Raw genomic sequence first — 16,962 nt, 5'->3', positions numbered from 1 at the left:
TATAACTAGGACTGATGAGTTTAAATTTTGATTTCAGACAGAACATTTTTGTTTAAAAAATGAATTGCGTACTTAACTATAATTTTTTTTCACATAGGATCAATGTCAGCTCCTCAGTCACCTACAGATATCAGCTTCAGTGAATCTGGTTCCGTATCAACACATAGGTCTTTATCTAAACAGAGAGCTAGCTTGACTCCATCAGAAACACCCAGAAACAAGAGAAGAGCCTCAGGAGCTACAGTAACTAAACCTTCCAGCTCATGGGAAACACTTGTAATGTTTGCTGTAAATCTATCACAGTTAGACCTCAGAGTCCAGATGAGCAATGTTATGGGCAATACAGTGTAAGTTTTGTATTGTTTTTGCCAACTTTACTTTATACTAAGTATGTGATGTGAAATGTTGGATGACTGCAAATACGCACCAACTGCGCACCAAAGGCCAAATCTATAAAGAAGCTGTATTGTTTTCATGAAACACTATTCATTGATTTTGTTGACCTTAGAGGTTTAGATTAGAATATGTATGGAAGTAATATACTTTAGACTGTTTGGAGATCATAGGCTTTTTCTTGTCAGTCCATTAGAGACCATGATGAGATCTTATTCAAATTGAATCAAGTTATAACTGACATATTGATTGCTTTTCTTTAAAATAATAATATTTGTAAGCCTATTTTTGATTACATATAATTTTATATATTAACTCCAACGCCTGTTTTTTAGATGGTCAACTAAAAATGTGAAGAGCCAGGGTAGATTATCAATAGATTGTAGTGGACACAAAGATCTAAAGATTACAACTGGAATGGACAATTCTCATTTTGATTCTAAAGGAGGGGTTGTTGGTGGCACCCTAGAAATTAACAACCTATCAACATTCGGTAAGTATTGACACTTAAGGAATGGTAGGAACTATACTCAGTTTGATAAGTGGTCATTGGTATAACCAAAATAATGTAGCTTATGATATTTGATGTTTCCTTACCATTTATCGAAGGGATTGCTTGTGAAGGTGGGACGGAAATGGAAAGAAATAAGTTTTCTCTGCTAACGCGTCGCCAGTAAACTTAACTTGCGACCATCAAATCCCCAATTGATGCCGTCAGAGCTTAAAATACAATACAGTTATCTCCTAATTCTGATGACTAAAACATAGATTTATATGCAGATTTTTTCTAAATCGCATTAAATTTACCTCCCATTTTGTCCATTCTTGGAAAATTACAGTAATAGATGCACGCAATAATATCTGAATTTACAGTTACTTGTCTGACATTAGGATGGAACCTCCATTCCTGGCTTTGAATGTTTATTTTTATTTTTAGAAGTTTGTCATTGGTAATTTGGTTTACAAAAGATTCATTTTATCTGGAAATAGCACATACAAACTTTAAATGTTAACATTACTTTTGGTTTTGAAACTCAAAATTAGAATCTCAACATTGAACCAGATTTATTGTTTCTTGTGGATCTTTGATATTTTAACAACAAAATTTGTAGAAACACTTTTTAAAATGCAACTAGCACAATATATAAATGTACAAAACTTTCGTTAATTAAATTATAAGAAACAGCATAAACTACAAGGCCGAACATTAGACCCCGTTTACACTGACAAAAAATATCGATCTTTACTAAGATCAATCTTTGGTCCAGTGTAAACACGTAAGATTGATCTTCAATAGGACTTAAAAAGTCTACCTCTAGAGGTGGTTTTAAAAAAATCGATCTTATTTGAATCGATCTTTTTTTTGGCGTAAACGCTAAGATCGATAGCGATAAATCTTTTTTCAGGTGTTTGTTATATTTAGATAGGAAAATGAAGGTCAGACCGATTCTTTTTATGTTGTAGTGTAAACGCTCTGGATTAAATAAGATCGATCTCGATCAATCTTGCTGGTGCAATGTAAATGCGAACTGGTCTTTTTAAGATCGATTCAAATACAGGTCGATTCAATTTCATTGCCAGTGTAAACTGGGTCTTAGTGTTGTTGTTATAGCACTAAGGGGTTTGGTCAACAACTATTAGAGCAATAATATATATATAATTGGTTAAACGAATAAGAACAAACATTTAAATTCAGCTTGAAATAATTTACAATTATATAATTATGTATTCCAGTTGAAGTAAATGAAGATCCAATAATTGGAAAAGAACCTAGTCATAGATTAGGCTTGTCACTGTTTGCCATAGAATGTCGTATGGATTATATGGGTACCAGTGTACTGATGACAAGACTGAGTAAACTAGACATTGAAATCAAGGATGAATGGCATGTAGAAGACAAAAGTGAAAGTGACGGTCCCCTGGCTACCACTAGGTAAGAAATATGTCAGTAGCAAAAAGATGGAGAATTTACTGTTTTACTTAATGGTGAAATAAAGAATGATGAAATAGAAAATTGATTCGAATGAGTGTGAAACCTGTGGCTTAGTGACAGCAGTTTGATAAAGGTGTGGGATTGAAATCAAATAAGACAGTATTGCAACAAAATCTGTTTACCAAAATAATGGACAAAGCTCAAAATATATGACAATCTCCAAATATAAGTATAAAATGTGATATGAGTGTCAATGCTTAAATACGCTTTTTTGTCGAGCCTGCAACTTTTGTTGCAGAAAGCTCGACATAGGGATAGTGATCCGGCGGCGGCGGCGTTAGCTCACTTCTTAAAAGCTTTATATTTTAGAAGGTTGAAGACCTGGATGCTTCATACTTTGTATATAGATGCTTCATGTTACGAAGTTTCCGTCAGTCACATGTCCAATGTCCTTGACCTCATTTTCATGGTTCAGTGACCACTTGAAAAAAAAGTTCAAATTTTTTGTAATGTTGAATTCTCTCTTATTATAAGTAATAAGATAACTATATTTGATATGTACGTACCTTGCAAGGTCCTCGTGTCTGTCAGACTGTTTTCACTTGACCTCGACCTCATTTCATGGATCAGTGAACAAGGTTAAGTTTTGGTGGTCAAGTCCATATCTTAGATACTATAAGCAATAGGGCTAGTATATTCGGTGTATGGAAGGACTGTAAGGTGTACATGTCCAACTGGCAGGTGTCATCTGACCTTGACCTCATTTTCATGGTTCAGTGGTTATAGTTAAATTTTTGTGTTTTGGTCTGTTTTTCTCATACCATATGCAATAGGTCTACTATATTTGTTGTATGGAATGATTGTTAAGTGTACATGTCTAGCGGGCAGATGTCATGTGACCTTGACCTCATTTTCATTTTCAGTGTTCAAAGTTAAGTTTTTGAGTTTTGGTCTTTTTATCTAATGCTATATGCCATAAGTCAACTATATTTGGTGTATGGAAATATTTTATGATCTTTATGTCAGTCGAGCAGATTTTATTTAACTGTGACCTCATTTTCACGGTTCAATGCACAGTGTTAAGTTTTTGTGTTTTGGTCTATTTTTCTTAAACTATCAGTAATGTGTCAACTATATATGTTGTATAGAAGCATTGTTAGCTGTACCTGTCTGCCTGGCATGGTTCATCTGACCTGGACCTCTTTTTCAAGGTTCATTGGTCTTTGTTTAGTTATCTTGGTTAATGTTAAGTTTATGTGACAGTTGTAATAAAGCTTAGCTTTATACTTAGGACTATCAACATAATATCAATGATTAGTATAGAAGGCGAGACATTTCAGCGTGTGCACTCTTGTTGTTTTTGTTGTTAAGTTGATTTTATCTCAACAGTTTAACACAAACAATGAAAAAGAATCTAAAAAATGTGTTGAATAAAAGAAGTTGTTGTTTTTCGCAGGATATTTAAAATTACATTTGGATGATATGCTATGGCTAATTCTTCTTCATTTATCATCTTAGATATTATAAAAACTTCACAGATATTTTCACAAAAGAAATATAAACCCTTTGTTTGTTGATTTAATGATAGTATTTAAATAATGGAATTAACTACTAATATTTTGTATGTTTTAGACCTGGTTTAATGTTTGCACATGGAGAACTTGGTTGGGACCAGTTTCACACAATGATATCAAGATCTACAACTCCTGATATCTTTAAGATGGTGGCAAAGATAGAGGAATTCATAACTATGCAGTTCAATAGCAGTAGGCGGGCCTTGTCAGCTATTGGACCAATAGGAACAAAGAGGCCTCTTGACAGACAGAAACAAAATGATGAAGATGAATGTAAGAAAGTAGTCTTGCATTTAAAAATAATTTGAATGAAAGAAAGACTTAACAAATTTGGTGCTTCAAAACAGCTATTCTAGATTTGCTTCTATCAGGAAGGCACAAACCTAAACATTTTAAAGCTAAAGATGCTAGATATGCTGCAATGTTAGCTTTATGACCAAAAAGGACTTCTAAAAAGGAATAGCAAAAAAGAGGAGCGAAAGATACCAGAATGAAAGTAAACTGATGCCATGACTAAAAAATAAAAAGACAAACACAAATAATAGTACACAAGACACAACATTGAAAATTATTTAAAGGTCATCTGTGCCTGATGGAAGTGGAACCTTCTGTTTCTTAATAATTTCATAGTTTATAAACGGGAACTAATAGTATCTATGCAGATGCCTTCTTCACAGTTATTTCATTTCTTAGGACAATTTTTTTTTTTTTTTATTTCAAGTAAGTTTTATTTTAGAAATTTTAACTTAAATTACTACAGCATGGAATTTTTGTCGAGCCTGCAACTTTTGTTGCAGAAAGCTGGACAAAGGGATAGTGATCTGGCGGCAGCGGCTGCGGTGTTAGCTCACTTCTTAAAAGCTTTATATTTTAGAAGGTGGAAGACCAGGATGCTTCATACTTTGTATATAGGTGCTTCATGTTACGAAGTTTCCGTCAGTCACATGTCCAATGTCCTTGACCTCATTTTCAGGATAATTTTAGGATAATTATATTTAATATGTGCGTACCTTGCAAGGTCCTCATGTCTGTCAGACAGTTTTCACTTGACCTCGACCTCATTTCATGGATCAGTGAACAAGGTTAAGTTTTGGTGGTCAAGTCCATATCTCAGATACTATAAGCAATAGGGCTAGTATATTCGGTGTATGGAAGGACTGTAAGGTGTACATATCCAACTGGCAGGTGTCATCTGACCTTGACCTCATTTTCATGGTTCAGTGGTTATAGTTAAATTTTTGTGTTTTGGTCTATTTTTCTCATACTATATGCAATAGGTCTACTATATTTGTTGCATGGAATGATTGTAAGGTGTACATGTCTAGCGGGCAGATGTCATATGACCTTGACCTCATTTTCATGGTTCAGTGGTCATGCAAAGTTAAGTTTTTGAGTTTCAGTCTTTTTATCTAATACTGTATGCCATAGGTCAACTATATTTGGTGTATGGAAATATTTTATGATCTTTATGTCAGTTGTGCAGGTTTTATTTGACTGTGACCTCATTTTCACGGTTCATTGCACAGTGTTAAGTTTTTGTGTTTTGGTCTATTTTTCTTAAACTATAAGTAATGGGTCAACTATATATGTTGTATAGAAGCATTGTTAGCTGTACATGTCTGTCTGGCTTGGTTCATCTGACCTTGACCTCATTTTCAAGGTTCAATGGTCTTTGTTTAGTTATCTTGGTTAATGTTAAGTTTATGTGAAAGTTGTAATAAAGCTTAGCTTTATACTTAGGACTATCAACATAATATCAATGATTAGTATAGAAGGTAAGACATTTCAGTGTGTGCACTCTTGTTGAGTTTATAGATTTTTTTGTGTGAGACCATGTATCATGAGCACAATTGTAGCACTCTTTGATTGTTGTTTGTTTTCAGTGAACACCAATATTATTCACTAACCAAACAAGACATTTAAATTTATTTCAGATTTATGGGACATTAAATATCACAGACATTGGCAGAAGGCGTTTGAGATGATAGCAGATTGTAAATTCTCCATGTTACCCTCCATGATTCCTAAAGAAGGTACCATCTTAGGTGGCAACATTAGTTTACATGGCAACAACATGACCTTGGCTTGTTTCCATGGTATCAACTTTAGATCAAAATCATGGGCACTGTTCTGTTTGAATGAAGCTTTTATTGTGTTTGCTACAGAAGCTCAGAAAACACAGGATGGAGGTTAGTTCATAGAATAGAAATAGAATTTTTAAAAAAAGTATCTTTTGTTGTTGATGAACTGAAAGATGAATAAACAGAGGAATTTTATTTTTGCCCACTCATGATATCTTATTAATGATGAAATGGAAAACAAGAATTCATTCTTAGAATTTAGAAAAAAAACTGTTGATAAGTAATCATTAAGTTATGTTTTAAAAATGTTCCAATTTCAACATCTCAAAAAAATATTTATCCTTGAAATTCAAATATGATTGAAGTATTAAAATGATTATACCGAAAAATGGAAGCAAGTTAACTCGTACCACGGAAAACTCGTACCATGTTAACTCGTACCAAAAAAGTTAACTTGTACCAAAAAAGTTAACTCGTACCAACGTAAACTCGTACCACTGGGAAGTCGTACCATTAAAAATATATTAAAAAACATGAATGTTTTATGGTGTTTTTTTTTGTGAACTTAATAAAAATAAAGTTGAATTATTTGAATTTTATACTGGATTTTAAGGAAAGCTTAGACAAAAATACGAATGTTTTTATAAGCTTTATTTTTTAAACCGATCTTTCAAACTAGTTTTAATCCAGAAGAAAGTAAAAAAAAACATTGCTTTAACTGTACCTTAAGTTGAATATCTATATCCAATTAAATTAATTAAAGCTGTAATCCATTATCACAAATCGAATGCTATGTTTACAATTGTTGGAAGCCATGTGCTTTTTGGCGGGAAAATTTGGGAAACCCCTTAATAGGAAACAGTTACATTTCATTGTTATATATAGACAGTAAGAATTTCATTTTGGAAATCATTTTGATTAACCGTTTTAAGGGGGTACCCAACACTATACCCCAAAAAATTCCTGTCGTTTAATTTTTCTTAATTTTTTTTCATTGATAAACTAGGCCAACCTAAACATCTTGTAAAAATTTTAAAAGATTTGAACCAAAGGTTTAAAAGATTTGGCAACTCAAATATAGCATCTTTTACATACTAGTATCGGCCAAAATTGGAAGTTTTTGAAATATGGGTATGGGGTTAAATATGTTAAAAATTTTAAAACTTAATCCTAAATTGACAAAAGCATAGCTAATAATGATAGCTGAGGTGAATATTAGTTCACTGATACCCTTTTCTTGTAAGTTTTTTATTCTAGATTTAAAATTTTGCCCGAAATTTAATAGGGGATGTCAGAATCAGCCCCGAAAAGTGAATGCTCTGCCTCTAGTATTTGAAGAAGAATTTTTTTTTTGGAAAAAAAATGTGTCGTTTAATTTTTTCAAAAAAATAAGCATTTGGAGTGCTATACTAGTCGGTTGTTCTTGCAAAATTTTTTTAAGATTTAACCGTTAGATTTTTTGGTATTTAAGTTTAAAGTACCCCTCACCCTCAAATTGGTTCATTAAATAAGGGCAAAATCTATTCAAAAGTGCATTATGGCCATATTTTTTTTCGTCTATTGAACTAGGCCTTAGATATTTAGCATGTGGATGTATCATCACGGGGTTAAGTGTCTTGCATCATGATGAACTTATTGTGACCTTCAAATGTGACCTCAAGGTCAACTTTATGTTGGTTTTTTCATGAAAAACTTATTTAAAACACACCAATAGCTTATTTAAAACACAACCATGTAGGCCATAACTTCTTGGCCCTTGACCTAGGTCTTACATCTTTGGCATGTGGATGCATCATCATGAGGTAGTGTGCCTTCTTAAAATTGTGACCGTCATGTGACCTTGAAGGTTGACCCCGATGATGATAATTGTGGTTTTTTTTAAGAAACACTTGTACGGGCCATGACTTTTATGTAGTTATGAATTCATATTTATTTAAAACAATCATATTACACCAGCTTTAATCGACCATACAACAATATAGACACATTTTATGACATGTCAACCAATTTATGAACACGGAATACATAATGGACATGTAGTCACATAAAATTGTATGAAAAAGGAATAGTTTCTATTGAAGCGCGCACTGTACGTACTTAACTACTCAACAGACAGCAAGGTGAAAACTTCCTAGGAATCAGTAGGAGGAGTTATGCCAAATATATACCAATAATGGGACGGACGGAAGGACAGACGGACAGGGGTAAAACAATACCACCCCCCAAACATTCAGTTGCAGGGTCAAAAAAAGAATGTAACTGATTTTTGATTTGATACGTCAAAAAACATATGATACATAGGGAAAAGCTTTTAAGTTGGCAGATGCTTTACATGATCAAGATTTTCAATTTATTGGTCTACAGATTCACAAATATACAATTCAAATCTTAAGAACAAAACTATTCGTGCAAAGAATGACGACTCATGAGAGATGAAATAGAGCTGACTGTGCAAAATCCTTATACTGTGAAATCAAGTTCGTTAAACATAGAACTTTTTTAGTATTTCAGCAGAGGTTATGAAAATAAGATACAACTTGTTTTTAGTTAAAAGCACGGCAGTTACAAGTTTCACATTATTTTTTGGGCCCCTTGTTATTATAGAGAACGATTGCTCTATTCAGTAATTATCTTGAATTGAGACTTGAGAAGAAAAAATTTCACTTGTCACTTGCAATAAAACACCACACTTTCTTTTTTATATTTATTTCAAAATTGTATTTGATAAAAAAAAAATCGGAAGGATACACAAACATGACAAAAGCACAATAAAAGAAAAATAAAAATGTTTGCTATCCCTTCGAAATTCAAATTGATAATGCAAAAATAACATGTTCTATTTATATCATACATGTGTATAGTTTCAGTTTCAACCACGATTCTAAATATAGACTTTTCTTTCCCTAAAATTGCGGACGGAATAGAAGACACTCGTTTATTTTCTTCACCTGTCAGGATAAAGGTTGAAAAAAGATACTAGAAAGATGTAGTATTTTTTTTATTCAGATGAATATGAAAGTGCATACGTGTGTGTATTGTCTTGTACAAATGTTGTAGACTGAATCGGATGTTTTTTTTCTTCTTTTTGTCTTTATTCCATGACATGTAAATGATGCACTGGTGGTTGATTATCCCCCTCGGTATCTTCTTACTCTTTACATGAATATAAATCATGTAATAAAATATTCAATTGCACTTCAAAAATATATGCCAGAAATTTTAAAATTATAAATTATTCATATCATAACATTACTACGCATATTAATTACTAAGCCCATATTTCATTAAAAACTCACATGTGTGGTTTTAAAAAAAGTTTACAATTTATGTAAACAATTTTAGAATAAACTTATGAAAATTGCAGGTCCCTAAAGAATGAAAAATTAAAATTCAGGACAATGATGTCAGATGAGGGAGGGTAGAAGGGGTCCTGATCCCGAAAAACCGGGCTTAAAAACACGAAATCCTGAGTTTAAATAAATTTAAATCCCGCTATTCCGGAGTTCAAAAAAATAATTCCCTTATCCCGAAATCCCGAGCTTAAAAAAAAAAGATCATGGTGCAACCCCCCCTTTCCAATGATTAAAAAAATGCAGGACAACATTTTTAATTCTAGCCCCCCCCCCCCCCTCCCCCCCTAAAATCCAATGGTATCATTCTTAGACTTTTTTTTGACTTAGTGCTTTATTTTATTTTATGAAAGACCAAGGCATTGGCAAGTAAAAAACGAAAACAGTTATGGTCCTTTCTGTTTCCCTACTTTTCTAACGTCCTGGTTTTCTTTTGGTAATTTGTTTCACTCTGAAATTTCCCTTTTTTTTCTCTTTAAAGATTCATTTATTGAAAATGAGTAACTTTAAATGGATTAAAAGATTGAATGAATAACACTAAGTATTCTCAGATCTGCAGTGACATCACAACATGTAACTGACCAATCAATGATTAGCATTTTTGTTATTTAAACAATGTTGATAGGTGATGCGGATAAGATTCCTCTAGATTTTCCATAGACTTATTGCAAATTAATTTAATTGATATATATCATTACCAGTTGAATATAGTAATTTTACTCTTTTAATACTGTTAAAGACACTATATACTATCTCCATTTTGATTTTTAACATACTATAACCTCTGGTTAAAAAATAATCGGCAATATAAATAATCAGTTATCCCCTTCAAATAGATGAAAAATCTAGAGGATTCCGGATTTCATCACCTCCTGACAAATGTAAATGCCAGGATGTCCGGATCTGAGAATACAGCTGCTCTTAGCAATAATGTAAACATTCTGATCATCATCTTTTAAAAGCTTGCATATTGCGCATGATTTTTAAACGCAGCAATGAATCAGACTATGAGTAAGAGTTATCTTATCTTAGGTGTTATGTACCCCCTTAACTGCTAAGATTTATTCATGAAAAATAAATATTTTATTGGGGTGAAACTTTAATAATATAACAAATATAAGTAATTAAAAAAAAAAAAAAACAGTCTCAAGTATTTTCTATCCAGGACCAATAGACAAGGAACATTAGCTACAAATTGGTCATTGTACTTTCAAATTATATATATATTTTACAGACTCAAGAGGTATTGAGTAAAAGTAAAGTATATATTCATTATTTAACACCATTTAAATGCATTTAAATAAGTTGGTTCGAGTTAGCAGTGGTGTGAGTTTGCATTGATACGAGGTTTTTTTTAGTGGTACGAGTTGACGTTGGTACGAGTTTACAATGGTACGGGATAACTATAATTCCTGAAAAATGCATGTCTCAATTTTTTCTTCAGATCTCCATATAGTACAAGATTTGAAATTGAATATTGGCCGTGAAGCACAACACACTCTAGGAAAGAATATGGCTTCTGTCTGTAAGATAAGCAGAGGTCACACAATGCCACCAACATTTACCAGTGTACAGGAATGGTTCCATTATGCATTTGCTACATCAGAAATTAAAGGTAATTGCTGTGTTCAAAATGTTGTATTCCTTAAATTGAACATATTATAGCCAGAGAAAACACTTTAAAATCCAATTTTAAAAATGTAAGTGAATTGTTTTATCTGTAGAAATATAATGTGAATATTCAGTACTGTTTCTATCAGTTGTATACATCTATTTATAAATGTAATAATATAGTATTGTACTTCCTTTTCATATTTAGATTTCTTGCTCTATTTCAAGAAGAGTTCAGCCTTGATGACTGAGTCTTCTATGTATAGTTCATCTATAGTGCTCACTTACCTGTCATTTTTAAGGTTTTGAGTTCAAATGTCTGAACCAGCTTTTAGCTAGATGTTTTTGTCTCCTTGTTGTACAGAAATGACAGTTTTCCTTTGGAAGAATAATGGTTCTCTCTGGATTCTCCTTTTTCTCCACCAAATCATAACATTCATTTTAGCTGCCATGATAATGCCATGAGTGCCAAAAATCTACAAGTCAATATTCAACAGAGTTTTAAAAGTAGTTCATACATCATCACAGAGCATTTCAAAAACTAACTTATTATTCTGGTTGTTGAGAATAATATTTTAATTTTTCTATTCCCAGATCTAGATAATTTTCCAACCATGCAAAGGTATGGTGTTGAGAGTCCAAAGGACCACAGACGTAGACGTACACAGGATTACTTCCACGATACAGAGATGATATTTGTATTGCCCTCATTAGAAATGTGCCTCAAATCTATTCACAAACAAGGAGAATATGAACCTCAATCTGATGGTAAATATAGTCATGTAGAATAGCCTAACCTTCTTGCATAATACTTGCAGTTTCAAAGTGATGATTTTTTGGTAAAACAATAACTAAGTTACAAAAAAAACCCCAAAAAACAGAGGATGACTGTTTCCTGCCACTTTTTAAGAATCCAATTATAAGATAATGATCCCATCCCATCAGGAACAGAGATATTGATTCTACACTTTGTACACAATTGTATGAAAAAGATGATCATGGGATTATTTCACATAAATACTAAGAAACACATTGAGTTTTAAGCATTGTGGTAGAAGATACACTAAACCACTTAATAAACGGCAACTTTCATGAGTAGAAAAAGACAAATACAAATCATCAATGAAGATGTCAAACTTGAACATTTATGAATCTATTAACAAAGTAAGAAAACTGTTAAAATAATTAGTCTCAAAGTTGGTTAGAAAGAGCTGTATGAATAAAAGTACCAACGAAAAGAAAATGTTAAAAGTATATTTCTGATGCCTTATTTGTCATATTACCAAGTATGTTATTTTTGTTGAATTTTTTTTTCAAAATAAAAATCTTGCATGTCAAACTTGATAATATTATATTTATTTACAGATGAGAGACCAGTAGTTGAAGTGACCTTTGTAACAGAGTTTGAAGACCATATCTATGTTGCTATGGATGCTGAGGTCATCCTCTTCTTACATGACCTCATTTCATTGTACATTAAAGAAAAAGATAAAGGTCAGTATTTACTATTTGTCTTTTATTTTCATTATGAATTATGATTAAACAACACATGTAAAGAGCTGACATTTTGTGTAAAGAGACCACTTATTCTCTATATTGGAAATAATCAACATATGACATCTTGGTATTTATAAAAGTAAATATTCCTTAAAATCCTATTTATGAAGATGAGAAGTTGAGTGAATGAACAGCAATTCAGCAATAGTACTGTATATTATAGTGATTGTTGAACAATTAACGAAAATGATTAATTAGAAAATTACAAATTCCCTATTACAATATTTAAAATAGCTCTTCCCGCAATATATAGTTTTTTTGTGCTAATACGGCGTAAATCAATCACCAAACATCAACAACAATTTCAGAAAATGCAAAATCCAATCAGAACATTTTAAATCTAACCTTCTCCTTTTTTTTTACGAAATCGTTATGTAATTTTCCCAATGATACAAAAAAATACTAAATTTCTGAATTTACTTATTTGACCAAACCAAATAAGGGAAATATCTAGATGCAACCTCAAAGCCTAAAACAGTTATCTTGTATAGACAGGTTTAAGGTAAAGAATTACCCAATGACATTCAATTTTCTTTTTTTTTTCATTTTATTTTTCACTACATCTTGTATTTGTTGTACAGATGGTAGAATGTCATACAAAACAGATACAGAGAAGAAAAAAGTGACTGACCCAACAGCAGCATTGAAGGAAGATGGCAGAGAATTTAATTGTAAATTCTGGAAGTTAGAACCAACTGTTAGGTAGGTAGTTCATTAAGAGAGTACTGTAAATTCAGAAATTATTGTGAGGTTTTTATTATTTTGAAAGTTGTGACAGAGTTGTAAATGCAAAAATTTAAACTCACATTTTAAAATATTTAATATGAATTAAGCAGGATTTTCCCCAAAATCATAAGAATTAAAATCGCATTTAAGTCTAAAATGGTAAAATTGCAATAATAAATGCACACAATATTTTCTGAATTTACAGTATATATAGCTACTTACATTGTTGGCAATGGAATACTATGATTCCTGGGTAAAGTATACTGCAATAATTTCATGTGAAATAAATTTCTAAAACACTAGGTCATCAGTTATATAATATACAGGGAAAAGTTTAAAATCCTACACCTTTACAATACTTTGAGTCAACTAGTATTTAAAACTACTTATAAGTACTTAATTCTTGATTGAGAAACTGATATTAATGCCTTTTTTTGTAGAATTGCCAAAAGTCAGTATTGTTCTGATTAAATCTTATAAAATAATGACTTTTTGATATAAAAAATAAGCCGTTATTAATTGTGTAGTAATACATATTTTAAAAACCTATGATATGGATCAGAAATGCACTCTGAAAAAGTTTATTACTTTTTCCGGCAATGAAATATAATTATAAGTCTCAAAACACATTACTTCTTCTCTCTATTTGTCCTACATAACTGGCGACCAAGAAGTTCAAATAAAATTTTGACATGAAAGGAAAATGTTTCAATACAAGAGTGATTGTTCTATGAGGTAAATAGTTCAAGTGTTGCAGATTCCAATATAGTTATACTTTCTACATCAACCTCAATGAGTTTGAATAAAGTTTTTTTTCCTAAAAGAAACTAAATTCTTGCTTATGGATGATAATGGACAGCACATTCATGCTGAAATCCTAATATTTTCTACTTATGGCTTTCCAAAAAATTGACCATACAACCTTCTTATATGGGCTTTTTTCATAATAAGGCTATTTGACAAGACTTTACTATTTCAAATTACCTATTTTAGATTACTCCATTGGGCCAGTAAAGAAATAGACCCTGTTGGTGTGGATTACGTGCTACAGAAGTTAGGATTTACTCATGCTAGAGTCACTATACCCAAATGGATGCAGCGTGGATTCATGGACCCACTAGATAAATTCTTATCTATACTTATCGAATATCTCATTACAGTATTAAGAGAGAAACCTAAAGAACAGACAGAAGGAGAGAGTTAGTGATTGAATTATGTCCCTTTTATAATGTATTAATATATAGAGATTAATATTGAGCACAATAAAAACTACATTAGATTTGTGGAATATAACATGTATATTTATACTACTCATGAAAGTGTGTACCTATATTTGTATATATTTAATTATGTTATTTACAGACTGTGAATAAACCGTGTTTGTGTTTCATCTGTAATATGGCATTTTTCCTATAGTTATTCCCATGTCTCTTTAACCATTGCTGTTTATCAGTTTAATTTATTATATTTGTTTTCAGTAACATTCATTATTGTATATTGATCATTTTATGTATAATAATTTCACAATAGTTAATGTTTAGTAAATGTTGCAGGTTTAAAACATTAGATATATTGGAAAACTAAAGTATTATAATTAAAGGGAAACTTCGCAAAAAAATCAAAAATTGATATTATGTCCATTCTGTATAAAAATGCTCAAATTTGTAGATATTAAAGTTTTATTCCGCTAAATAAGAGATCACCATCGATTTTAAATTTTGAGTATCAGTTCTCTACTCGCCGCCATCTTGTCACCTTCTCCGATGAAAAATCACGATATGTCAATAAACCACAAAGGAACAAAACTACAGTAAACGATGTAGTCGTAATTGCGTGTCGATATCTTGTCAATCGTACGGTTGTTTTATCTGACTGACTAACTTGATACGGAAAATGGTCTTATATTTTTAAATAACCATATAGTCTGTTATTTTTAAACTGATAATATTGTAATTAGTTAAAAAGTCAAAGTTCAAATCATAAAATGATAAATAAGTGTTCCGTGGAAATTGTTTTCGAAAATCTAATTCGTTCATAATTCTTTCAAGTAATAAACTTTATTTAAATAAATTCGTATCTTCCCTCATCTGATCACCAGCATGGCTAAAGGTATTACTCCCAAAGGTATTTGAAGGGGTGTAAGGTGACACGTCCAGGTATTCAATCGATTTCCTGTCCGGCGGGCTTGCAAGTTCATGCATCGTTTCACTTCTGTAGGTATTGATCAGTGTACACGACCGTTACTTATAACTTTCCATTTTGAACTATCAGGTGCATGTATAATACACATTTTTGTCTTGCGTGTCCGAAAGTGATATAATATACTAGTCATTACTGAACTCATACGCTTGTTTATAAATAACATTTCTGGTGTAAAGAATATTATTTATAAAAAAAAAATAATACAAAAAAAAATAATTGAAGAAATACAAATCTATTTACATATTTTTCCAAGGGTTAATTTGGGAAAATGTAATATATACTCGTTGTCAATAGTTTAGGACAGATTGGAACATACCAGAATTATTGATCTAAAAAAATGTGCGCACTTGTCGACGATTCGTGTATACATACGCCTGGTAGAAAGTTACGGAACTATAGTCAGTAGCGCTATTTAAAATATGTATACATGTATACATTGAACATAAGAAAGAAACATACATTTTGTGTAAATTGTGGTAAAAGTTTTGTAAATAGACTAGTCCACGTATGCCAACAGTATGTAATCAACGAATTCGATAGACTATTGTATACCAAAAGAAGAAGAAGAAAAAAAAACCAATTTGATTTAAATACAGGTCAATTTATAACTTGCTTTGGTTCATCGAAGTTAAGAACATAGTAAACTCACAGATTTATATATCAATTAAATTGTTCTCGAATAAAGGACGAAATTCGTCATCATCACAATTGTTCCAACATTCATGTAAAATATATGCAACTGGACGTACACTAATAATCCCCAAGGAATGTGAATATTTTCTAGGAAAACTATTGAGTATCAATTTCGGGATTTATTTTCTTTCTTGATATTCAATGACAGCAATTTAAAGAATAAACTGCTTGTCGGATATTTGTCCGCTTTAGGGGTATTCTTGCAAGTTGAACAGACTTATAATAACATTCAGAAATAGGGAAAGATAACATTAAATTCGTTGTCTTTTAATTTTAAACATCGTTGATCAAATAGTTATTTAAGTATATATATACGTTGGGAGACGACGATTATTATAGTTGTCTCAGATTTTAATAAGGACGTTCCCGATTATGAATAAATTTGGTTGACGTTTATCACACTTGAAAAGAATATCTATTCGTAATTTTTCGCGATTCCATTACAAAAATATTTTTTTCTTTATTCGTACATATTATATTCCGCTTCGGTAGAGTTATCTTCAGATAGTTTCATATATTAATTAATACATGGCTTTCAAAAGTCTAAATGTAAGTGTTCTCGTACATTTTTTCGCCTAATAAAGACAAATAAAAATGATTTAGTAAAGCTATTTCTAATTTCTAAGTCCCCCTTTTTTATGAGACATAAATCAAGGACAAGACTTGTATATCATTTCATTCTGACATATGAATTAAGTTTCCCGTCTTTAACCGAAAATTGTGTATTTCTTAGTAAATTAACTTATTTGAATTCAAATAAATAATAGCACCAAATATAATTAAATAATTCCACGGCGACCAATTTTTATTTGTCACCAACTTGAATATGTATTTTTAATGTG

The 16,962-nt window shown here is 31.4% G+C and overlaps 1 protein-coding gene across 2 annotated transcripts in view; it reads left to right on the top strand.

Moving 5' to 3' along the window:
- Nucleotides 1–14,577, top strand: part of LOC139484966 (bridge-like lipid transfer protein family member 1) — an 84,102-nt gene extending 69,525 nt beyond the window's left edge. For both annotated transcript variants that reach the window (XM_071269036.1, XM_071269035.1), the window contains 10 exons: nucleotides 98–347; nucleotides 729–886; nucleotides 2,128–2,326; nucleotides 3,959–4,173; nucleotides 5,835–6,089; nucleotides 10,776–10,946; nucleotides 11,537–11,710; nucleotides 12,308–12,436; nucleotides 13,081–13,201; nucleotides 14,219–14,577. In XM_071269036.1, the coding sequence (XP_071125137.1) occupies nucleotides 98–347; nucleotides 729–886; nucleotides 2,128–2,326; nucleotides 3,959–4,173; nucleotides 5,835–6,089; nucleotides 10,776–10,946; nucleotides 11,537–11,710; nucleotides 12,308–12,436; nucleotides 13,081–13,201; nucleotides 14,219–14,429 (1,883 nt within the window). In that variant the 3' untranslated portion in view covers nucleotides 14,430–14,577. The remainder of the gene's footprint in view (nucleotides 1–97; nucleotides 348–728; nucleotides 887–2,127; nucleotides 2,327–3,958; nucleotides 4,174–5,834; nucleotides 6,090–10,775; nucleotides 10,947–11,536; nucleotides 11,711–12,307; nucleotides 12,437–13,080; nucleotides 13,202–14,218) is intronic.
- The last annotated feature ends 2,385 nt before the right edge of the window (nucleotides 14,578–16,962 follow it).

This window comes from Mytilus edulis, chromosome 8, assembly GCF_963676685.1.
Source record: "Mytilus edulis chromosome 8, xbMytEdul2.2, whole genome shotgun sequence".
Lineage (NCBI taxonomy): Eukaryota > Metazoa > Mollusca > Bivalvia > Mytilida > Mytilidae > Mytilus > Mytilus edulis.
This window is presented reverse-complemented; position numbering and strand designations above follow the sequence as displayed.